At 39.1% G+C, this 24747-nt stretch overlaps 1 protein-coding gene across 12 annotated transcripts in view; it reads left to right on the forward strand.

Moving 5' to 3' along the window:
• The first annotated feature begins 8544 nt into the window (after positions 1-8544).
• picalma (phosphatidylinositol binding clathrin assembly protein a) overlaps positions 8545-24747 on the forward strand; it is a 37121-nt gene continuing 20918 nt past the window's right edge. For all 12 annotated transcript variants that reach the window (XM_086160114.1, XM_086160123.1, XM_086160125.1 and 9 more), the window contains exons 1-5: positions 8545-8637; positions 8820-9148; positions 23546-23688; positions 23869-23944; positions 24059-24161. In XM_086160114.1, the coding sequence (XP_086016240.1) occupies positions 9019-9148; positions 23546-23688; positions 23869-23944; positions 24059-24161 (452 nt within the window). In that variant the 5' untranslated portion in view covers positions 8545-8637; positions 8820-9018. The remainder of the gene's footprint in view (positions 8638-8819; positions 9149-23545; positions 23689-23868; positions 23945-24058; positions 24162-24747) is intronic.

A 24747-nucleotide genomic window follows, 5' to 3' on the forward strand; every position in this document is an offset into this window, starting at 1 on the left:
CATTACACTGTGAAAATGACACGTGTGGCGCACTCACTAAGTACTGTAAAATGATAAAATGTTAAAATGTGAGTGTGGCTGTTGACGAGAGCATTTTTAAATATTTGCGCATTTCGCACCGAATAGAATAGAATTAGAATAGAATAGAATAGAATTAGAATAGAATAGAATAGAATAGGGGAACGATACAGTTTAACATAGTTTCATGTCAAAGAAAGCAACTGTTGTCCTGTACAGAGAGTTTATAGCAATTGTTAATTTTCAACTCTTGTCCCGCATTTGGCTTCTTTTCTTCTGCTTCTTCTTTTTTCTTGCAGCGGCTTCCTTCAGCGGTCACCACAGTGAATCCGTGTTTTCCATCTAACCCTATTCTCTGTATCCTTTTCCTTCACAACTTCATGTCCTTTTTCACACTACATCCATAAATCTTCTCTTTGGTCTTCTTCTAATCCTCCTGCCCGGCAGCTCCAATCCCAGCATCCGTCTGTATTCTCTATCCCTCCCTCATACATGACCGACCCATCTCAGTCTGGCTTTCTAACCTTCTCTCCAAAACATCTGATGGACTCAATCCTGATCCTAATCCTAGTCCTCATCACCCCCAAAGAGAACCTCAACATCTTCATCTCTGCGACCTCCAGCTCTGCGTCCTGCCTTTCCCCCAAAGCCGCTGTCTCTAAGCCGTATAGCGCCGCTGCTCTCACCTCCATCTTGTGCAACTCCGAGCTTCCATTCTTTTATTATTTCACTTTTCCCGCACTCGGTGGGTCATATAGAGCAGTGTTGCTGCAGCACATTAGTGTGCAGTGAGAGATCATCAGTTGTGCCATGGAAAAACACCCCCTTTCATCTGATTAATCCAAAAAATTATTTTTCCAACACAAATAATGTGTCTGTATTTCTATCTATGTTTGCGGCATGCAGTGACGGGCAGAACAATTAAATGCTCTTCCACTAGATGGCAACAGGTAGTGAATGAACCTGTTTATCTACCAGAGTCATTAGTGATGCTTCGAGTCAGAGAGCGGCAGCGATACGTGATGAATAAATATTTAAAAAAAAAAAAAAGAAAGCTGTCCAACAGTGCCATGGTTACAAGAAACTTAAACGCCATCTCCAAACTAAATACTTCAAAATAAGAACACGGATTATATTTGTTCATCTGCGTAAACAAACTGAGAAACAGACAGCGTTGTTGCACCGAGATGAGCGAGAAAGCTCCGAAAGCTAGCTACAAATCCAAACATTAACACTACCCGCGTGCAAAATTGTCAAAGAAAAGCTCGGCCCTGGCGCCGTTAAGGAAATAGCCCAAGATTACTTTCATTCTATCTCATTAAAAAAACATCCGTCCGTCTTCTGACGCTTATCCTGCCCTCAGAGTCGCGAGGGATGCTGGAAACTATCCCAGCTGTACACACTGGCCAGTCAATCGCAGGGTCACGTACAAAGACAGAAAACATCCGCTCACTCACTCATTCGGGGCAATTTTCCCATTTTTTCATTGCAATTACCTGCTGCATGTTGGACTGTGGGGAGGAAACAGGAGAATTTGAAGGAAATCCACGCAGACACGGGGAGAACATGCAAAAACTTCTCATTGCCGGAATCAAAACAGGGTTCTTCGCGCTGTGAGGCCGAAGCGCTAACCACTGCGCCATCAAAAACGCTTTTGATATATTTATTCGGTGGTGTGACATGTTTTCTAATGTTAAATATGTGCCGTGGCTCAAAACCGGTTGGGAAACACTGATATAAAAAAGTTTGGGAAAAATCCAAAAATATGCTCCAAAAAGAAAAGATGATTTATTTTACATATAACAAAAAGCACTTATTCTTGCATGCATGACGTTTTGAGCCAATTTTTTTTTCGCGCCTCTTATTGAATATATGTCCTTACAACATTTAACATTAGAACATTAGAACATTCTCTTCCCTACTTTTCAAGAACCGACCCGAGACACCGATACTTTTTTACATTTTTACATGTGCACATTCATGATTGAAGGGCTTCAGAAATCAAAAAACTTCTACATACAGGATCAGGCCAAGGTTTTAAGGAAAGGTGTTTTGTGTTGTATGTAAAATAAATCATCTTTTCTTTTTGGGGCGTATTTTTGATGTGCGTATTTTTTCCAAACTCTACTAAGTTTAATTTTTTTTTTTTCATCCAGCACCCACCCCTAACTGGGCAGCGGATGTGCGTGTGTTTTTCTTTTCAAACACTGATATACACTCACCGGACACTTTATTAGGCACACCATGCTAGTAACGGGTTGGACCCCCTTTTGCCTTCAGAACTGCCTCAATTCTTCGTGGCATAGATTCAACAAGGTGCTGGAAGCATTCCTCAGAGAGTTTGGTCCATATTGACACGATGGCATCACACAGTTGGCGCAGATTTGTCGGCTGCACATCCATGATGCCAATCTCCCGTTCCACCACATCCCAAAGATGCTCTATTGGATTGAGATCTGGTGACTGTGGAGGCCATTTGAGTACAGTGACCTCATTGTCATGTTCAAGAAACCAGTCTGAGATGATTCTAGCTTTATGACATGGCGCATTATCCTGCTGAAAGTAGCCATCAGAAGTTGGGTACATTGTGGTCATAAAGGGATGGACATGGTCAGCAACAATACTCAGGCAGACTGTGGCATTGCGACGATGCTCAATTGGTACCGAGGGGCCCAAAGAGTGCCAAGAAAATATTCCCCACACCATTACACCACCACCACCAGCCTGAACCGTTGATACAAGGCAGGATGGATCCATGCTTTCATGTTGTTGACGCCAAATTCTGACCCTACCATCCGAATGTCGCAGCAGAAATTGAGACTCATCAGACCAGGCAACGTTTTTCCAAACCTCTATTGTCCAATTTCGATGAGCTTGTGCAAATTGTAGCCTCAGTTTCCTGTTCTTAGCTGAAAAGAGTGGCACCCGGCGTGGTCATCTGCTGCTGTAGCCCATCTGCCTCAAAGTTCAACATACTGTGCGTTCAGAGATGCTCTTCTGCCTACCTTGGTTGTAACGGGTGGTTATTTGAGTCACTGTTGCCTTTCTATCAGCTCGAACCAGTCTGGCCATTCTCCTCTGACCTCTGGCATCAACAAGGCATTACCGCCCACAGAACTGCCGCTCACTGGATATGTTTTCTTTTCCGGACCATTCTCTGTAAACCCTAGAGATGGTTGTGCGTGAAAATCCCAGTAGATCAGCAGTTTCTGAAATACTCAGACCAGCCCTTCTGGCACCAACAACCATGCCACGTTCAAAGTCACTCAAATCACCTTTCTTCCCCATACTGATGCTCGGTTTGAACTGCAGGAGATTTTCTTGACCATGTCTACACGCCTAAATGCACTGAGTTGCCGCCATTTGATTGGCTGATTAGAAATTAAGTGTTAACCAGCAGTTGGACAGGTGTACCTAATAAAGTGGCCGGTGAGTGAAGAGACATACAACCATTCACTCTCATTCAAACATCAGTTTTCCCATTTTTTTCCAATTAACCTGCTGCATGTTTTTGGACGGTGAAAGGAAAAGCACAGAGGGAAGATGCAAACTCAGAATCGAACCGAGAAGTTTCTTGCTGTAAGGCGGACGCGCTAACCGCTGCGCCGCTGCACCTCGACCGCCAAACGCTACAAGTCAAAACTAGCCTTCATCATTCATGGGAACGGCTTTGTTTTTCTTTCAGCCAGCACTTAACCTTTGCTGCAAACAGTTTTAAATCTGGAATCCATTTAATTTAAGTTGGCAACGTGTCCCAGAGTTGACAAACCTTGATGGAGAAAGCAGACTGCCCAAATGTAGATTTACGATGTGCTATTTTACAGTTACCGTTCACCGTGACCCCGGTTACGCTGTCAAAGTCGTATCCCTGGACGTGCCTGGAAAGAGGCTTTAGGGCCTTACACATTGGCTTTTAGTCTTAGTAAGTACTATTTTTACTCTTCATTTTGCACCATTGCTATTTTGAGACCTACCATATAGTACGTAATAAATAACATGCAACATGTGCATACAAGTATATAGCAATGACATTAAATAAAGAATGACAAGAAAGCAAAATGAAGAATATATTTATTAGGCACCTCCCCCCGAGACTCCGCTACATTTATAATCGGCAGCCCATCTCTGATTTTTTGGCCCTGACCTTGCCGTGGAGATGAGCCCTTCAGCACGCCGCGAGAGTACGACATGAGAAAAGTGAGCATGCTGGATGTTTGTCAGACGGACAAACAAAACGACTTGTAATTCAGCCGCCTGGAATTTCTCAAAAGAAAAAAAAAAAAAGAAGCATCAACACGTATTGGCTTACACCCTCTTCAGGGAAAAGTGACAGAAACAGAATAATTACAGCTGGCAGTCACTGCAGTCGCACTATAATTACTCTTTGATTCTTTGCGCTCCGCCCTGAAGGAGGCCTAAGTTGACACGCATTGGTGTTTTTAGTGATTCAGGGCCACTGAATAGAAAATCTGATTTAAGTGCTAAGACATGAATTTTGCCATTTTTGGTCGTAAGTCCTCTTTGTCCAACAAATAATATTCCCTTCTACGAGCAGTGTTTGTTAATATGTCACATTTAATTCCATCTGTAGGTTTTCACATTCTGAAACGGACACTGTCGAGGTTTCTTTAATTCTGCACACATGACATGCATGTTTGTGGTCATCATTGACGGTTCACATGGCAACGGACGGCCAACAAGGCAAGATGTTCTGTCAGGCCGGCGAGATGCTCGCATTGTCGATCTCCTGGTCTCCTTGATATATCCAGTTAAATATAGGAATGCCAGACGTGGTTCTAGCTTTCAACACGAATCAGGAAAACACGAAAATGAATGTATTTTGAATGTCTCGTTATTCTCTTATCTATTTTTTCTTTATCCCTGTTGTTGTCATTCTGTTATCGATTTGATCCTTCTTGTTTTCAATTTGTTATCTACTTTTATCCTCGCTGTTGTTGTTGTCACTTGTTTCTCCTTTTAATATTGTTATTGTTCTGCTGCTGTGACAAACAAATTTCCCCTATGGGGATCAATGAAATCTTATCTTATCTTATCTTATCTTATCTTATCTTATCTTAGCTTAGCTTATCTTAGCTTACTTATTACGTCTGATATGCACTTCATATTTTTATGGAATTATAAAAAAAGCAAAAGCTTTTGGACTGTGATACATTTTTAGCATGACTGCAATGTTCTGCTGTCTTGGAAAGAGAACAGCTTTCTCCCGCTGTTAGTTTATGGAAGGCTTAAGGAAACAGACACAATTAAATTGTTACGCAGCCCTTGTCAGTTCTACCCCAGTGAATTTCAATTTGCCTTCTTTTTAATTGTAAAGCAATTTCAACTCCATATCTTGCATGTAAGTTGCATGTGAGTTTCCATGAAAATAAAGGAAAAAGACTTTCCCTTTTTGCGTGATGTGAACGCAGATAAAAGCAGATTGCAGGAAATACGTGACATGGCACTGTTTGGGGCCACAGGGTGACCATAGGTAAACTACATTGCCTAACATTTTGAAGCAAAATTTTGAATTATATAAGACTATTCAAAAATATCAGAGGGTTTTTAACATCCAAACAAAAAATCTTAAAATGAAAAGAAAGGAAGTCATGGTCTTTTTATTTTTACTTTGATTACATTGCTCATACTGTTTACGTTTCTATGTACTGTTTACATTTCCCTGCACTATTTGAATTTCCCTGCACTGTTTACATCCGGTTACAACAGCATGTTTATCATTATTTATTCATCAATACTTATCCAGATGTACAACACGTTTTTAAACTTTGAATGTTGAATTTCATAACCAGTGAGAGGAAAAGTGATGAGCATATAAAAACTTCCAACATATGAAAAAAAGAACAATAAAAACAACTTTAACACAATAAGCAAGTAGCAAAAAGTAATCTCAAAAAGAATAAATATTGATTATTATTCTACTTATATGTTGCATGGAAACAAAGAATACATCATGGGGTTGAGGATTTTCGGTATATTTTATTTATGGAGCGCAGATGATTGAATGTCCTAGCCCTGTGATCAAGCAGAGTATAATAGATTATTATATTTTATTTTTTTATAGTATGTGCGTTCTGTCTTTATCTGTATTTAAGCTGTCTGTTTTTTCGCCATCACCGTATCCTCCAAGCAAATTCCCCTTCATGAAAATAAATAAACGAATAAATAAATAAATAAGATAAAAACCAATCTACTACATTAGCTCGAAATAACCTGAACGGTGCAAATGTGTGTGTGCAAGCTTGCATGTCTGTGGTAATGGAGGCCATCTCCAAGAAGGTATTGACTGAGGCCTTGTGTGAGAAAACACACTTAGTTTGGCTAATGGCTTTGGAGCAAGATAGAAAGTTTCATCGCTGAATGAACCTGACAAAATGTGTTGCTGTTTTTGCTCGGTCCCTTAATCCTGTTGCTTCCCCCTCGACGCGCTCAGCCATAAAGTCTTCACACCAGTCTAAATGTTGCAGCAGATAGCACTATAAAACTGATTTAAAGGCACCATGGCTTGAATTCATTGAAAATATTGATTTTGTGCTGTTAAAAATAATGGACAATGTCATTTTGTGATAGTTGAGGTACTATCATTTGTACTCTGACATTATGGGGTTGAGCTTTGGTTTGTTTTAGTTAATTTGCTTTGTGATTTGTCACTTGGCAGTGACAGGGGAGGGGGATTCATGCCAGTATGGGGGTATATAAGACACTCATTTTCCAATGGACTCTGCAGCTGTCATAACCCCCATGCTGAGGGAATACGAACACCCACACATAGTTGCACTGTGCATCACATCTGTCTTCCTGCACTGAAAACTCTAGCCTCGAGTGCATTCTGGAAGTTATGCACAAGTTACTTTGTTTTTTCCTTGATAGGAGCAGCCTGTGGGTGCCCTGTTTATCTGTGCAATTGCAAGGGACACCCATATACAGCATTCAGACTAAACCAACTTCTGTAGATTTATATCCACAAAGTGGCTAGTTAAGAGGTATTTACCTCACCCGACCCCCGGGTGTATTCTGTCCACATTATTTATCGATGCAAAGGGCATTGCAAATACGTACACTTTTGTTATCTGCCAATTGTATAATTGTACAGATATTTATAGACGTACAGCCATTTGCATACATGCACTAATGTACATTTTTTTAGACAGTTTGATGTTTATACGATCCATGCATCCTTTATTTATCCCTCGGGATAAATAAAGCGATTCTGATCTATGTGAGTAACACAAAGTGGCCTACGCAATAGAACCTTAATAGGAAGAAGTGATTACATTGCAATGCCAAATAACTCATTTTGCAGAAAAAGGTCAAACAGGCGTCAATGTGAAAATGGTCTCAGCTGCAATAGCTTAATTAGAAAGAGCTATCTAAATGAGTTTTAATTATTTGTTATTATTGAAATGTGGTGTGTGTAGATACAAGTAGCCATTCATGAGTGTAAGGACGAGTAGTGACCACTAGATGTCCTCACTTTTATATAACTTGTACGTAAGGTAGGCAAGTACAGATGCAGTGGAGAAATATTAAGACGGGAATTGAGACCTGGATTGTGAGGTGGGTGGGGGGTATTTCCTGAAAAATGTAGAAAGTAATTCAGTCATTGTATTTTGTCCACATGAATCCCACTCACGGTCCTAAATTAGGCCGTGCAGGAAACCCTCGCAACGGGATGCAACATCTGATGGCGGCGCAGACGTCACAAAAGTTACCGGTAGTTGCTGGAAACCCTGAGCATATTTTCGTAAATAATATTGTTCTGGAACTAAAAAAATGCAACGTTTCGATGATTAAAAAGTAATTCAACGATCCTTGTTTATAAAGTTAAAGAGCATAGTCATCAGTTCATCGAGAAGGTGCGGTCGCGGAAGGATGCGGTCACATCTGAACACTCGTTTAAAAGTCTCTTTGCATTATGTGCAAAGTTAAGAGGGATCGGGGCTGTTCAGGATATAGACCCGCCATTTTCCTCCCCAAAAATCCCTTCAGTCCATTTAAACGGTGATTTAAACCCAGCAGGGGGAGGCGCTGTGGAAAAAAAACACCGGACGGAATTCAGCGTGGGAACCAAAGAAGGCGAGGATAGCGTCAAGCTAGAAGTGTTTAGCACAAATCAATACGGAAGTGACGTAACGTACATTTCAGAATAAAGGGGAAACAAACTTCTATAAGGGCGACGAAACTTACTTGTTTCTAATCATGAATGGTAACCGAATTAATGTTTTATTGGTGTTATTTATAATGTTATTTCACTGGATTCATTATCAGGTACGAATTGTCTATGGTCGTGTAGGGAAATATCCTCACATTGTTTTCATCCTTGACGTTTGTCCCCCCTTTATAAACTGAAGGTCTTTAAATTGAAAGAAACACAATTTGAAAGGGGCGAGTGAGAGAGCAATCGTATTTGGCGCAAATAAACTTACCCGGTGCGGTTTCTTTAACATTGGATTTATTTTGAAAGGCAAAAAAATATTTCCGGAAGCAGCATCTATTTTTATTCCGTCTGTCGGGAAACGGTGTGTGTGAGAGAAAGACTTGTACGGGAAGACGGGAGCGGAGTGTGTGTGTATGTGTGTATGTGGACTCGATAAAGAACGGGTTCGTTTATTAGTTTTGAAATTGTTTTAAAAATCCTGTTTCGGTGTCTGCTCATGGGTTTCTTGTGTTGTTTTCTTTTTATTTTTAGCGTGGCGGTTCGCTGTATTCCTCAATGGTTAGCTAGCTAACCCAGCGGCGCCTGCCGTCGTCTGATTATTTTCTCTGTCTTCTCTTGTCTCCAGGGCTGTCAGGTGGCACGGAGCCTCTCGAAAACCGACAGTTCTCCGCTTTAAAAAACAAAACAAAACACTCAAAACACACCCTGTTCCTCTGGATATTGGGGGGACCTTTTGTGCGTGGGTGTGCGGATGAGTGTGTGTGTATGTGTGTAACAGCTACCTATCTTTTGAGGTGATTTAAAGGAAAAAAAAACACAGAAAAATGTCTGGGCAAAGCATTACAGACAGGATAACTGCCGCACAGCACAGTGTCACCGGGTCGGCGATTTCCAAAACTGTGTGCAAGGCGACCACGCATGAAATAATGGGACCCAAAAAGAAGCATTTGGATTGTAAGTATAACAATTATTAGAATTTTCTTATATTTAATTACTCTTGGGTCTGTCGGAACCTGATGTTTTGTGTGCTGCTACGAGGCCTTCGCAAGTGTAACGCTAGCTATATTGTGGTATTTTGCTAATGAGAAGTGTTTCGTATTAAAACCCAGATAGCAGCAGATGTTACACACGACAAGCTGCTCCTTGCAGTGCAGCCTTTCTCTGGAATGCTATTTCTACCATTTATCAAATATAATGCAAAGATAATGCCGCTACTGACGTGTTTTAAAAATCCTTTACCTTCATAACTTTAGACAGAGGGCTGCTGAGTAGTTTGAACCCACAGACTTTGAACTTCTCGACCTTTGGTTCATGTTAGCTCTGTTTCTTTCCACATTCTTTACGACCCTTTTTATTGATTAAAAATTGTACAGTCTTCTGCTCGCCTGGTACTTAAAGGATAAGGCAGACAGTGAACATGTGTACAGTAACTCCACTCTAGTTTTTTTTACAAGTGAATTTACACCTGTATGCTTTGTACATTTTGGCTTGTGTGAATGTGTTGTAATTGTACTGATTAGTTTTTTCCGTGTGTGTTGAGAAAAAAAAAAAAAAAATGGTCTGAAGAGTTGATTTTTCCACCACTCTCATCACGCTAAAATTTCCCTCAAATTAAAACCCCCTCTTGTGAAATGTTATTGTGACAAGTTAATGAGATTGACCGTGTTGAGTGAGGGATATGCGGTCTTACAGTGGAAAACATTTTCACGCGCGCAAATCAAGTAATTTTCTCAGAACTCATTGAAATAAACCATAGCAGACTAGAAAACCAAGTGTGTGACATCACAAATGTCAATGTCATTTCTCGTGAAATAGTTTGCAGATTTGTGTAATATGTTAACAGTTAACACCTGTAGTTAATAAATGCACACTTTTTGAGTTTGATTCTGTTCTACATCACAAATGTCATCCTTTTCTATTTCATGTCCATATAGACGGGGCTAGGGCATCAGCAGTGTTGTACGGTCGCCCCCCCCCCTTATTGCATTTTCATTGTGTGCCATTTAAAATTTGAGTAAAAATTATTCTTAAAGATCTCCTGATAGCCATTTTGACACAATTCCTGCAAAGTAGTCACAGTAATTTCACTGTTAATCTTAGAAAGACATCAGAAAAGTTGCTAATTTCAAAAACTTTTGAAAGGTTCCTTTTTGCAAAGAATCTCTGTGATGTATTATCAGTTACATGGCAGTGTTGTACAACACCGAGTGACTCCGAATTGGAGACCAAAGGAAGAGTTTTAGTTGGAGTAACATGAGCTTTCTGATTGATAACTATGCAGAAACTGTGGCAGTGCAGAAGCTACACAGAAATTGTTGATGATCAGTGACTATAGCCCAAAATTGGGAAATATTGATGATAATATATATTGATTTGGGGAATCCAGGAATTAAATTAGCTTATCCACACATGCTGTAATTCGAAGTTGGTAACATTTAATGAATTTTATAATCCATAATGTAATTCTGTTTGCCTCTGCATAAACATATTTAAATTAATTTGTAGTTTTGTATTTCCGTGTGGATATAATTTGTAGTATTTTCAGGAGGCCCATTTTAACATCTATTCAGGTCAAATCTCTAAATTTGTCATATGCAGGTTAACACCCAGGCAACAATGTCATGAACGGTTTTGGACACCATGAGCATCCATCCCCTCACTATCCACAACACAGAATGATTAAAAAATGCAAAATACAAAGGGCACTTTGGAGTTACATTATTGAGTTTATGTTTCAAATGGGCTTAGTTTAAGTTGCTCAAACTCCCTGCTCTCTAGGAATTCAAATTCAGTATCTTGTCTATGTTTAATTTGACGTGGAATTTCTTTTCAAATTTCCTATCACAAAAGCATGCTTTTGCACTTTTCGTTCATGAATAGATTCTGAGATTTGACTTATATTGCACCAGGAACTGAAACTCAGCCAAACTTTGATTCACTAACAGCAAACGTGGAGTGCGATTTCTTTCGTTGGGTTTCTTTGCAATTCAATTTTAATAGATGCAGCCAGTCAACATCAGTTAGCTCCTATTGGACCAGTTATTGGCAAATAGTATCATTTTGAATTTTGAGAATTTGAAAAATAGGGTTAATCTTGAGGGTGAAAAGAAATACAACAATATGGCCCCACGTTACAGTTATGTTAGTTTGCTTACAAATAATCATCTTCCCGAAAATGAATGAAAAGGATTTCAGGAGTCTGTTTCAAAGTTTTACACAGCACTGATCTGCGCAAACATTAGTTCACGGAGTGGGTTTTATATCCTCATCTGACCCTTGGCAATTGGCCCTCAAACATTTTCTCCGATATGGTCAGCGCTGCAGGCAGCAATTGTTACCGAGACAGCTTGTGAAGCAGAGGCTGCATCAGAGGAATGCATGTACCGCATAAAAAGTCCTCCTTTTTATTTTGTTTTTTTTTTAAATCTACACTTAAATCCACTGTTACCACACAGATATGATAAAATGAAAAATGGACCTATTTGAACCAGATAGAGAACTGCTTATCCCCTGTTTCCAAGGTCTCACCTACCATATACATACAGATAGGAGCTTTATGGTGCCACATTATGAATGTTGACCCATTTTTTCATTAAGAGGTGTTTTGCGCTGTTTATTGCAAGAAACTGTATAAATGGTGAGTTGTATTAATATGTTCCCTCGTTTCTGGGTATCTTGTGGAATTTTCCTTTGAAATATGAGACCCTTCATAGTCTCTATAATGAACTTGATATCTTTCAAGCACAAGATAACATGTCATGCCATAGCTCAAAGTAACATAATTACCTTACTGCCATAATTTGCATAATAAAGTAAAAAAAACAAAGCTCAGATAATTTGCAACATTTCCAAGAGCTGTTAAGGTTTTGTCTTGTAATATTTATTTATTTATTTTTCAAACATGTGACTTCATCGACTCAGCTGCGTCAGCCCATAGTTTTGCTCTTCTGCTGACAAAAGCAGATTTATGTTTTTATAAGATCTGGAAAGTCAGATCATTCTGAATGAGACCTGTGTCATGACATGGATTTGTATGAAGTTTTTGACCCTTGTCAGGAGAGGTGTCGTTGTGGAAGTTTATGTTGCAAACGATGAATTCAAGGATTGCTGAAAAAGTGGAGTACTTTTAATACTTGCTGATAGTAAATCATTCAATTTACAAAACACAGTTTGAGTGCCAATCCTTCCTGGTTGGATATGGGGTCAGCGGTTTAACTGTTCTGCTTTCAATTGTCTCTTTTTAGCTACAATATCAGCAATCTGACAAATCCCCTCGGCTTGTTGTGGAATCCACTTTGATTTACCTGCTATTTTTAGGGTTGGCTTAACCAAGAGTATCTTTCACGATGTGGGAAAACTTTTTGACAAAGCGCAACTCCCCGCCGATGCAGTAGCCCATAATCAGGACGTGTTCCAGCCACCCTCCACCCGCGAGTGCCACTCATTTAGATGATAGGTGGCTCCTTGGTGGAGCTTCTGAACTTAAGACCCTCATTTAGATAATCTAGAGACTCACAGGAATTTCACTTGGGTCTGAGGTATGTAAAGAAGGCTAGTGGGTGCACTTGTGTTTGGACTTTCCTAAGTAGCCAGATTACAGCTTTTATGTGTGTTGCTGCCATCCGTGTGTTCCTCCTGTCTGGATTGCAGGTCAGATATGGCCCTCTTCACAGTCTCTATTGAGTTTGTGGCAGACTGTGTTTCACATTCTTTAACACTGGCATGCTAGATAAACTTCGCCACATACCTTTTCAAAAGGGCCAGACAGTGAAGCAAAGGCTGAACATGTCACGCACTGCTGCCAGCTTCATCTCATATTTGGAAGTGTGAAATGACTTCTGGGAAAATTTATTCAAAGAGAGTTTAGTACAGACTTTTGGAAATGTGGTTTTTCAAGCACTACACTTATGTAATGTGTGGTATTTCCACACATTAGGCAGGCCAACTGCATAGCTACAGTTTTTTTTTTTTTCTGGACCAGGTTAATTTGTCATTGTGCAAAGTCCATTACATGCTTCTGTTAAACTGTTCAAAGGTCTGGAGAGGCAGTGATTTTATGACTTCAGCAGTGGCTGTGGACTGTTGCTTCTTCCATTTACATGACAAAGACCAGGGGCATTATTAGGTCAAAATGGAAGTGTATTATTACATCTGATGGTATAACTCAGATTCTGCATCTATTTATGTGTTCATAGATGTTATCTTAAAGCAGACCCGGACATTTTACGTCTCGCAGGCCATATCCGGCCTGCCAAACTATTTTCTTTGTATATTTTAATAAATATTTTCAATCAATATTGAATTTAGAAACTCCTTATTTTTTCCTTTTTGTCTAATTTTGGATGGATGATTACATACAAAATAACGTCGGTACATTTATATGATCATTAACGATTTCAGAGTTGAAATAAAATGCCAAAAAATGAAAATATTTTGATTTCAATTTTCATTTTGTTCTATCTCCATGATACCTAGTTCCCCCGCGCATAAAATATGAAAAAGAAATGTGGCCCGTCGGCCAAAATAATTGCCCACCCCTGTCTCAGAGGGATCTTTCCCATCATATCCTCTATTTTAGAAATGTTCCCTAATCTTCAGTATCGTACTACGATATGTACACCAGCAGAAATAGAGCATTCTTTCATATTTTTCATATTGAAATTTGTCATTTCCAGTTTAAAATGTGCTTATTCAAGAGGCAGTAAATTTATTCTCGTTTGTGCAAAAATCCTGAAAATCCCCTTCTTTATCAGTAAGTGTGAAACATTACAGGATTTTTGTGGTCATGACAGTAACTTTCACCACATGACATGATGAGAACAGTCTGGCTCTAGAAGGATCAGCAGCTGATTGAAAGCAACGTTGGTTTTATTTTGCGGCGTGAACGGCACTGTTCAGCATGAGCTTTGTTTCTAAACTGATGTGAAAGTTGCTAAATCTAAAGGACAACATTTTTAGATCAGTAAGGGTTCAAAAGATAACCCTTGTCATTCTGATAATGGGACAGTATGGTTTAATCAAGAAATTGCTTTTAGACAAATGCTACTTGTTAAGCAGATTCTTATCCGGGATTTTCCAAACAGAGTTTGTGACTGTATATGTTTTAGAGGTCGTACACCTTCGGCAAGACATTAACCCCACTTCCTGTTACTGAGAGCAGAGACGAGGCAAATGGCGAAATTATTCTGATTTGTGCATGTGTGTTAGTCGGATAGTTTTATGTCACATGAACTGTTTTAATGGGTTTCCCAATTTAGTCTTGGTGGGCCATGTAGAAAAACTGAAATTGGCTCATACCTCCGTGACCCAAAGCAGCGTTGTTGTTTTCCTATCCTATCCTATTTCCTTTACAACCACAGTATCACACATGCTAAAACATTACAAAAAGTTAGAAACATGACCCATAATCCATATATTTCCCCTTTTTATTTTTTAGTATCAACATTTTCAGGGATCCTTGGTTGTCAGATACCAATTTATGTCTCTTAGTCTGTAGACTATTTCAAGGAGGTGTTTAGTTTCAGAATTTACTGTTTGATACTCATAGAGGTTGTATGTTGTCGGGCTTTAAGCAGTCCCTTAATGCTTACATTGCATATTGTATACTTCATGAATCAATGACCATTAGCACTGTATGTGATAGTCAAGTCAATGTGGTCCCCTCACCTTTTTTAAGCCTTACTTTTTGTGTCTGATTCTAAATAATTTTAGCATAAAGCACCCACATTAATACATTGAATTTAAATATATCATTGGCTGATCAGAAACCTCTGCTGGTTTATACATTGGATATTCCATTGAGGTAAGTAATCCTACATATAAGAGCTTCACATGCATTTAACGGCAGAACAGTTGTGCCCCTTTATTCAAAATTCAAATTGCACTTCTACACTGGATGTAACTTTGTGGTTGCAGTCTTACTTGGAAGTGAATCGAGACGATAACAAAGACGAATTTTAAAACCACAAGTCTATTCCTTTCATTTTCATGTAGCCTCAAAGTGACCTTTACCTCCCTCCAACCTTTTTGAGGCACTGAGCCTTATGTACCTCTCAGCTCTAGGTTTTGTTTTTATCTGTTTTTGTTTTGTTTTTAGGCTTCTCTTCAACAGAAGTCATGAAGCACTTACTTTCAAATGACGTACACCCTTCTGAAATGGCTTATTTTGAAATCCATCCAAGCCCACCGATGTATTCTTTATTTTCCATGATCACAATGTGACCATTGTTTTAATCACCGCAGGTTCAGACTCATATAATCAGTCCCAATAATTGTCTTTTCCTTTTTTTACCTCCATCCCATCATATGTCTTCAAAGAGTGATAAATTGTTGTCTGGCAGCTCTAGTGCATATCTGATTTACAAGGTTTTGTCACTGTTACTTTCGCACCTTTGTTCGCAGTAAATTGTGTTTTTCTGTGGGATCTTTTCCAGCAATTTGAGCTCCTTCATCCCATCAGTGTCATTACATTAATTTATGTTTCCATCTTTATCACAGCTATGTTGACTCTTTAGTCATTTGTGTTTTATAAGTTAAAGGCCACATTTATTGTCTTATTACGGTATTTATTACTTGGACTGGTTCAGTTCACCAGTTCTCTAGCTTCGAATTACGGTCAACAAAATGTTTTTAATTTCCTGTTTGTTATCTTTAAGCATATTTAAGCTGGTGGCTGTATCAATGGAATAGCTGGTTATCCACACTTCTTACATTTTACTTTTATCATATAGCCGTGCGATTATAGTTAAAAAAAAAAATCAGGCCTCTACCGATTTACAGTTCTCCTATTACGCCCTTGTCCAAGGCCCTGCGCCATAATTTCGCCCCTTCTTTGCAGAAGATTGCACCACACAGAAGCATGTGACTGCAGTGGCATCAAGTAACGACCCTTAAAAAGACTGCTGACGCCCTGCACACCAGCTGAGTCCACACTGGCTGGAGCTCATTGGCACGAGTAGAACATCATCTAGTGATGCCTCTATTCTGTTACTTAATTCCCAACTCATGAAGGGGGTAAACTTGTTAATTGGGCTTAGAAATTCTCAACTTATAATTTATAGATTGCTCATTTGCAATGTGCCCGTATTATCACGAAGAAATCAACAGGAGAGAATCTAAAATTCTAATTCTAAATTCAAAGTTTGCCCCCAAATTTGCCAAGATTGCAGGGAAGTACATAGGGGGAAATGAAATCTGGAAGTTATCGGAGAGCTATTCCAAGAATAGAAAATTAGCAAGTAAGATACACGCCTATAGATTCAACTTGGGGGGGGGGACTGTTCGACGGCAAATCTGCTACAATGTTTCGATAGTGATAATTTTAGGTTTCTTTTTATATACATGTTCAATAAAATTGAAGAGTTCATTATGGTCAAGACGCCATTGATGATTTTTTTTTAATTAAAAATGCAAAACGATGACCATGTTGGGCCACAGTAAGGAGATTTTGGAGGCCTGGGACTTCACCAACCAGCTCAATCCTTACATAGTCTCACCACCCTGTGCAACTCTGTTCTCTCTCACTTATTGCGGTGAAAACCCACAATGTTATGCCCCCTTGTGAGAACAGTCTGTGGTGTCCACTTCTTGTTGAAAGTAATCAGAATTAGAGTGGATTGAAATTTCCTGATGAAGGAAGTGTTCCTAAGGCAACCCCCATATTGCCAAGAGTAAATGGCTAACAGGAAGTCATTACACAGCCCAACCCCGTGCCAGAATGCTCTGAAGCAGAGCTGATCAAATGTTAGATTGGCTGAGATGTTTTTTGATGCATTTCCTGGTCACTTATTCGCTGATTACTGGCATCCCTACTGCCACCCTGGAATCCTTTACCGTCTAAATAGTCTCCTGAATCCACACAATTTCCAAACAGGAAGATGATGATGACCTCTTTTAGGTATTTTCAAAACCCATATGGAAAAATAATAAGGTGCTAGAATATTTGTAATAAAAACAGTGCAAAGAAATGTGGAAAGTTGAATTAGAATAATGAAGTGACCCAAAAAAACAAAGTAGGTAAAAAGAAATTCAAATGGTACATGCCATTATCCGCTGTCATTATACGATCACTCACTGCCATTTCCCGAGAGACAGCTACTGAACCCTGATTTTGTCAAAAAATGTATAGTTTAAAGACAGTGTTTTAAAGTGGTAAAAGCTCTTATTGCAAAGATATCCACACTGAAATGTGAGATTTAACCATGCAAGGGCTTTGATAGTTCCGTGTTAGATCAGATGGTTTTGATTGATTGGCCAATGCATGATGTTTAAAATGTGATGTGAAACAGTGTTAAAAATACAGTGTTCTCTGGTTACGAATCCATTATATTAAAACGGTGGTGATGAGCAAGAGTTAGCCTGTGTCAAGGCTTGAAGTGGGCAGATATCTGGTCAATTGAAGTCCACCTACAGGAAAACAGATTGTATATTGTGCTATTGGGACTTGCAGGAGAAAGGAACTTGATTAAACTTTAGCACAGTGAAGTATTCTATGTCACAGTTGCATATGTGGTACTAAGGCGGTCAGTGATGCAATACAAACTGGGTGATGTCAAAGTTAACTATTGTGATTGCTAGATTTTTATTGGCATTGTTTTTGAGCAAAGATCACCACTAATACAAATCCTTAAGTCTGAACAAGACATTTCAATTCAGTATGTTTAATATTTAAGTGTGTGTTTATAATATTTTTTTTTCTCGTCCTGCAACAGAAATCTACTGCTTTCTATGCAAATAATGTTCAGTATACCACCATAAAAGTACTCGATGTCTTTGTCCACACTGTTTGTATAAAGTCACACCATTAACATGGATGAACTGCACTGTGGCACTTTATCCCCTCACACTTCTCTTTGCAAAGTGTTCATCACTTCCTCTGATGTTCACAGCCGGCAGTCCATCCATTTCGTCTGATAATATGGCCATCTTCACTGAGCCCCTGACATCTTAATAGCATCATGCAACCTATTAAGAAACCTCAGTGGATCAATGTCTTTGCAAGAAAAAAACAACTAGCATTTTACAAGTGCTCTTTTTGGCTGCACCCCATTCAGTAAATTTACCGTATTGTCACATTGTCTTGGCTTGATAGTCCTTCACAATCCACAAGTAAAGCTTTTTTTTAAACAAAAGTTGCCATGATCTACGGGAGTTCAGGTTGGAATGTAGTCAGATTCCAGGGATAGTTATGAACATAATCGCCATGTATTCATGTATTCTGCAGTGTGAATACAGTCAGGTCTGTGCCAGTAAGTCTTCAGAAAGGCTATACGCATAAAGCAGCCCTCTTGGACCATTTTTACCATGCTTTCCTAGTTTTGTAATACAGCTGTTTTAGAGAACCTCTCAGTTTTCTTTTCCAGGGCCATATCAGCGGGCGTAAGCAGTCATACAGCCCATGGTAGACACTCAGGCTTCTGTGGCGCGTGGAGTCTGTATCGTATGGAGTCAGTGTCTTACAGATTTTTACCCTGAGCATCATGCGGCTTTTAGAATTGATGGACATTAACACATTGAATTAGTCAAAATCGCAATCGTAATAGTAGGGTGATTGCCCCCCCCCCCCCCCAAGCAGATTCTACAAGCTCACACAGACCAGGATTTACGAGTGCCAATGTGTGTGACACTTCTTTCAGAGATTGATATTACAGGCAGTAAGGAGACCAGTTGTGTGTGTGTGTGTGTGTGTGTGTGTGTGTGTGTGTGTGTGTGTGTGTGTGTGTGTGTGTGTGTGTGTGTGTGTGTGTGTGTGTGTGTGTGTGTGTGTGTGTGTGTGTGTGTGTGTGTGTGTGTGTGTGTGTGTGTGTGTGTGTGTGTGTGTGTGCGCATCTATGTGAATGTGCAAGAAAAACTTGCATTAGTTCCAAATTGGGTCATAAGTCAAAGCCAGCGAGAAAGATCTAAGAGTGCAGGCTAATGATTGTCAGCAAATGGCCCATGCATAGCACAGATGTTTATGTAATGCAGTGTCTGAAGCTAAAGAATAAGCTTGGCACTCCAGCCAAAAACATTCTGCTAGGGTTGTATGAGGTTATTCATTGCACTATTTAAGTATGGTCATATTGTAGCCAGTCAGATGTTTAAGAAAAAATAAAGAAGGAACAAGGTATTTCTTCATCAGATCCTGAAATTTAGCTGACAAAGACTAATATTTGCCAAGAGCTGTGTCAATTTTGACTTCTCAAATCACTGGACTGCAATGCAATTTTTAGATAGGCTACTTTCAGATGAAATGCATTGTTCTTGCCCTTTTAAAACTATTTCTGTTTCATAAACAGCACACCTAAAGTCCTCCCATTTATTTTCTCCCTTTTTTTCCTCAAAGGCTGTTTTTCAGACCAGGAATATAATAGTAACTTGAACTTATTTTCAAAATCTACAACATAGAGCAACATACAGCAGCAGGAATAGTGAAATGTGGCGACAGCAAAAGGAAAAACAGTCACTGGTCTTGAGCACACTGATTAAAAAGTGCTGAGATAGGTTTTTATAGAAATATATACTTGTTTAATTTATAAGTCAAGTAAAACTTGCCTTTAGTGCAGCAGAATTTCCCATAAATAATACTAACAATATAGCAAGAAGTTCTTGGGTCAATTCCAACTGGCATTGTTTGGCATTGTCATCGCACTGTAGCACTTTCAAGTTAGACTGTCTAAAACCAAATAGTAATTTTGCTGAAGAGGGTATTAAAGGCTCATTTTCAAAATCTGAGGATTGGTTATTTCATAGAACAAAATAAAATTAATTAGAAAAAGAATCATTGATACTTGGAAATGAGGACTTCAATGTATCACACATTATAACCATACATTGTTAGGGGTTAATACATCTGTTAAAGCGTCATTGATCTCTCAAGTGTAAATCACAACCCTTGACATCAATAAATGGCATTCTTTCATAACTAGTGTCCTAAAGATTTGTCATCACAAATCAGTCCATTCAGTCATAGTAAATGAAGTGCAGACAGGGCCTTTCATTTATTTCATTAAAGATGCCTTTTTTTTTTTATTATTATTGCACAACACTAAGATTGATCAGCTCATTTGTCTGCAGAAAATCCTGTAGTATTTGAAATCCATCCTATCAGAAATCATGTTAATTCCTGCTGGCCTCTCCAGTGTTGAGAAAATGGAAGGTGCAGCCAGGAGAATTCCCTTCACAGGAGTCGCTGACTGTCAGTCTTGGCCTCAGACCTCAATATTTTACTATCTTGTCTTTCTGTGAGACAAGATAGATTGTTCTATCAGGTCTCGCTCTGAAAGCTACAAGGCAATAAATCCTTAAAATTCTGTGATGGATGTGTTTTTAAGAAGGCGCTGGGTTAGAAAATAAGTTGTTTACAAAAGTACTAAAGGTTGTGCTTTAATATATTTTATATGGCCATTTTCCAGGGAGAACTATCTAATTTCATCCGGGGTATCATCCAGTTTAAATTACAACTGAGCTGGCGTTTAATTGACCCCCAGTGGAGAAAATTCAAATTAAATGATATGCATGTATTACTTTCGTTGGTTTAAACAATGCATTAATGTACATACAGCATATATATACATTATTTTAGGTAACTTCGGAGGTTCTCAGTCATCCAGGTCATGGTGAATTCTCGTCAGAATCCTCTTGTCTTGGCAACTTGACTTGAATTTCTTCACTTTAAGACATTTTAGCCCTTATCCAAGAGGCTTCTTCAGTTCTAATGACCTATGGGGAGTTTCCGAGTATAAGTTATAGTTATATTAGTTATATTCGGAAACTCCCCATAGATTTTTGGAGCCGAAGAAGTCTCGGATGAGGGGTGAAACATCTTCAAGTGAAGAAATTCAAGTCCAGTTGCCAAGACGAGAAGATTTCAACAAGAATATATATTAGGTGTTAGAAGATTTGAGAACCCCTCCTGCTGTTTGACTAAGAAATGAGATGTAAAACATTTGGTAATGCTTGCAACGTAGGGGAAAAAAATTAAGGGTGACCTCTTTGGGTCTCTGAAGACTAATGGATCTCATTTGAGGATGTTTTTCAATCTCCTTTTTTTTTTTATGCATTTTTAGAATTAGGAGGAGATATCACCATTATTCTATTTTTATGACCAAAGTCTACTGACCCAGTAATATGGTTTGACAGTGATACTTTGAAAATGTATAAAAGTACAAAGTAAGCAAAATGAACTTGGAGGTTCTCAGCCATCCAGGTCATGGTTAATTCTTGTCAAAATTTTTCCATGATAACTGGACTTGAATTTCTTCCCTTGAGGACATGTCAACTCTTATCAGAGGGGCTTCTTCAGTCGAGGAAGTCCATTCGAACTTAACAAGTTTGACAAGAATCAAGCAAAATGATGACACGCAAGCATGCAAAGATCAGTTATGTTTCAAGTTTAATCCAACACATTTGTCCTCTGTGCATTGGCTTCGCACAGCTCTTAAGTGGTACATTGTCATGGTGGCCTAAACCTATCTCTCTGGGCCCTATCTTTTCTCCATTTAGTGTCGTATGTCATCTGTAGCTGCTGTGCTTTCGAGCTCAGTCCTCATATCTGCTGATATGAATGAAAAATGGCACATGTGCGCAACAAATAACTGAAGGGTGACTCCTAGAAAGAAACGGAATGCAATTTCAGGTATATTACCAATGTAAGCTTATCGTTTCCTTCATTTACAATCTAATTTCTTTTCGCCCGATATGCTCGATGGGTTCAGCGAAATCTGTTGAACTGCAACTCGTCTATCAGAACTAGAGCTACAGGTTGTTATGGTTTAACCTCACACAAAACAAACTTCAGTTACAGTGGAAAAGGTTTTTTACTTCCCTCAGCCATTTCAGCCACTTGTAAAAAGGCTATTGTTGTCACATGGGTGGCCTGTTGTGTATGTCAAAGGCAAAAAGGCCTTTTGTGTGGCTTTCAACAAACACTGAGGAGGATTCATAGACCACCCATGTAAACAGGCCTCGATGATTTGCACTACCACAGTTAGTGTTTACTATTAACTTCAGCAGAATTACTGATGTGGCTCTCTGGAGAGAAACATGTGATGTGACAGTTGCCGTGTTTTATGACCTTTTTTTTATCACACCATACTGGTGACCTATTTGAAGATGAACCTTTTTAAACTTGATTTACAACAGCTGTAGTTGGCCCACAGTTGATCTAAGGAATAACAGAAAACAACAAATTAAGAAATCAAATGAAACTTTGTTCCACATTTTGAAGAAAGCCTATAAACATAGGTTCTTACAACTGTATCATTCATTCATTTTCTGTGCTGCTCATCCTGCTCACTTGTTTGCAGTGGAGCTGGAGCCTATTCCAGCTGTCATTGGCCGAGAGGCGGGGTTCACCCCGGACCCGTCGCCAATCCAAGACAGGGCCACATTAGAGACATACAACATATTAACTCTCTCATTCTCACGCAATTTAGAGTCTTTAATTAACTTGATGCATGTTTTTGGATTGTGGGAGGAAACCAGAGAACCCATAGAAAACCCAAGCAGACACAGGCAGAACATGCAAACTCTAAACAACATTCAGATTCCTGAATTGAACCTTCTCGCTGTGCCACCTATATCATTCACTTGTTTTTCATGCTCTGGCCTCCTTGTGGCACCCAATTAGTATCAATTTTAGACATACTCTCATTTTTATTTAATGCTTACTCATTATCCCGGTGAATGTAGCAAATTCTAATTTTTTTTTTTTTTTTCATTGTTAGCTCTGTCACCTCTTCTTTCTAGAGTATGACATCAATTTAAAAACATCACTTCATAGTCCATTCAGCTTTTTTGAGCATGTTCTCGAGTTTTTCACAATTTGTGTCGAGCAAGTTTTTCCACGAGTGTGAGTGAAGATATATGAATGAGGTCTGGCATCAATGATCTGTCCCTTGGCCTGAATGGAAAGAGTAGCTGAGAGGCATGTGCTGTCACTTTAGGCCAGATGGTCATGGAGCTCTGCCATGGCAGTCATACTGAGGATGTATGCCATGACAGTCCACAAATCACATGCATGCCTGCTCTTTGCTGGTATTATTTTGTGATGAGCAATAACATGAAAAATTACAATTAACTCAACATTACCCTACAACTTCAGATTAGGCTGTACATTCATATTGCAATTTTTATTGTATAATCAAACTGTAAATAATAAAGGGAACGGTGGTTCGATTTTACATAAGAAATAGCACCCTGCTGCTGTCTGGATCTTATTTTTTGCTTTGAACTGGAGGTTTTGGTCACTTTCACCCACTTGCAGCAAAGCCATGCTCCAACTCTGAGGTACAGCGCATCGATTGGCCCAGCGACATATTGTCTCATCGATTCACCTTCCATCGTCCCATCTCTCTCGTCTTCCCTCTGCAGACCTGATTCAGTGCACAAATGAGATGAACGTGAATATCCCTCAGTTGGCTGAAACACTCTTTGAAAGGACCACCAATACCAGCTGGGTGGTCGTCTTCAAGTCTCTCACTGCCACACATCATCTGATGGTCTATGGCAATGAGGTCAGTAGCCCGTGTTCCCCATGTCTGATAAGTTTGGATTCATTAAGTTTTTTAGAGTGAACAAGTAACTTCAGATTAAAACATACATATCTAAATAGATATAGTGCTACATAAACTAAATGTTCTCGTAGCCTCTGATTCAATCACACAGATATTGTCATATGTTTATTTGTGTTGCAGAGATTTATACAGTATCTGGCCTCGAGGAACACACTATTCAACCTCAGCAATTTTTTGGACAAAAGTGGCCTACAAGGTAATTAAAGCACAATACATAGGATGAAGCAATATGGGCTGAACCAGTTTTTTTTTTACAGATAATATTGTGGACTAACATTTCAATGATCCATGTGTTTGTTTCGCCATTAAGGCTACGACATGTCCACGTTCATCAGGAGATATAGCCGCTACCTGAATGAGAAGGCCGTGTCCTACAGACAAGTTGCTTTTGACTTTACAAAAGTGAAAAGAGGGTAAGGAGGTTTTTTTAAAAATAAATAAAAATGATAATTTCCTGTAACTAAATGGAAGTGACGCATGAGCCACAAAGCTTTCTCAGAAACTTGGTGACACATGTGGACAGGGTGCCCTACAGGGCTCAACCGTCTTGATCAGTAAGGTACTGTTGCCTGCTTTGTCGAGCTTTTTCCCAGGACAGAAAAATCAGAGGAGACAAAGATGTTCACTAAAGTAATGATCATTTTGATATAGGTATTATTGCACCTATATGTTGCATATACTTAAACTATAATTACTATTTTGCCTGTGTGCTGAGATGAAGTGTCTTACCTAACAGCAAACAGATAAGTTTTTGTTGATGTTTGATGGATTTTGCTGAAACTAGCATTGTCCTCTTGAGTTTTGCACTTCTGAGAATCAAAATACACACTACAATTGACTATCTTTTATCAAAATTCACAGGTTCCATATTTACACAGTTTTTAAATTACCTCTGCAGGGTTGACGGCCATCCCATATCTTGTCATGACTGTTTCCACTTTTGAGAGGGGTATATTGAAGAGTCATAATACGGACTGTTAAGGATTCAATTTTTCTGGG

The sequence above is a fragment of the Fistularia commersonii genome, chromosome 15 (assembly GCF_037954325.1).
Source record: "Fistularia commersonii isolate RoL2024-O1a breed Wild chromosome 15, RoL_Fcom_v1.0, whole genome shotgun sequence".
Classification (NCBI taxonomy): domain Eukaryota; kingdom Metazoa; phylum Chordata; class Actinopteri; order Syngnathiformes; family Fistulariidae; genus Fistularia; species Fistularia commersonii.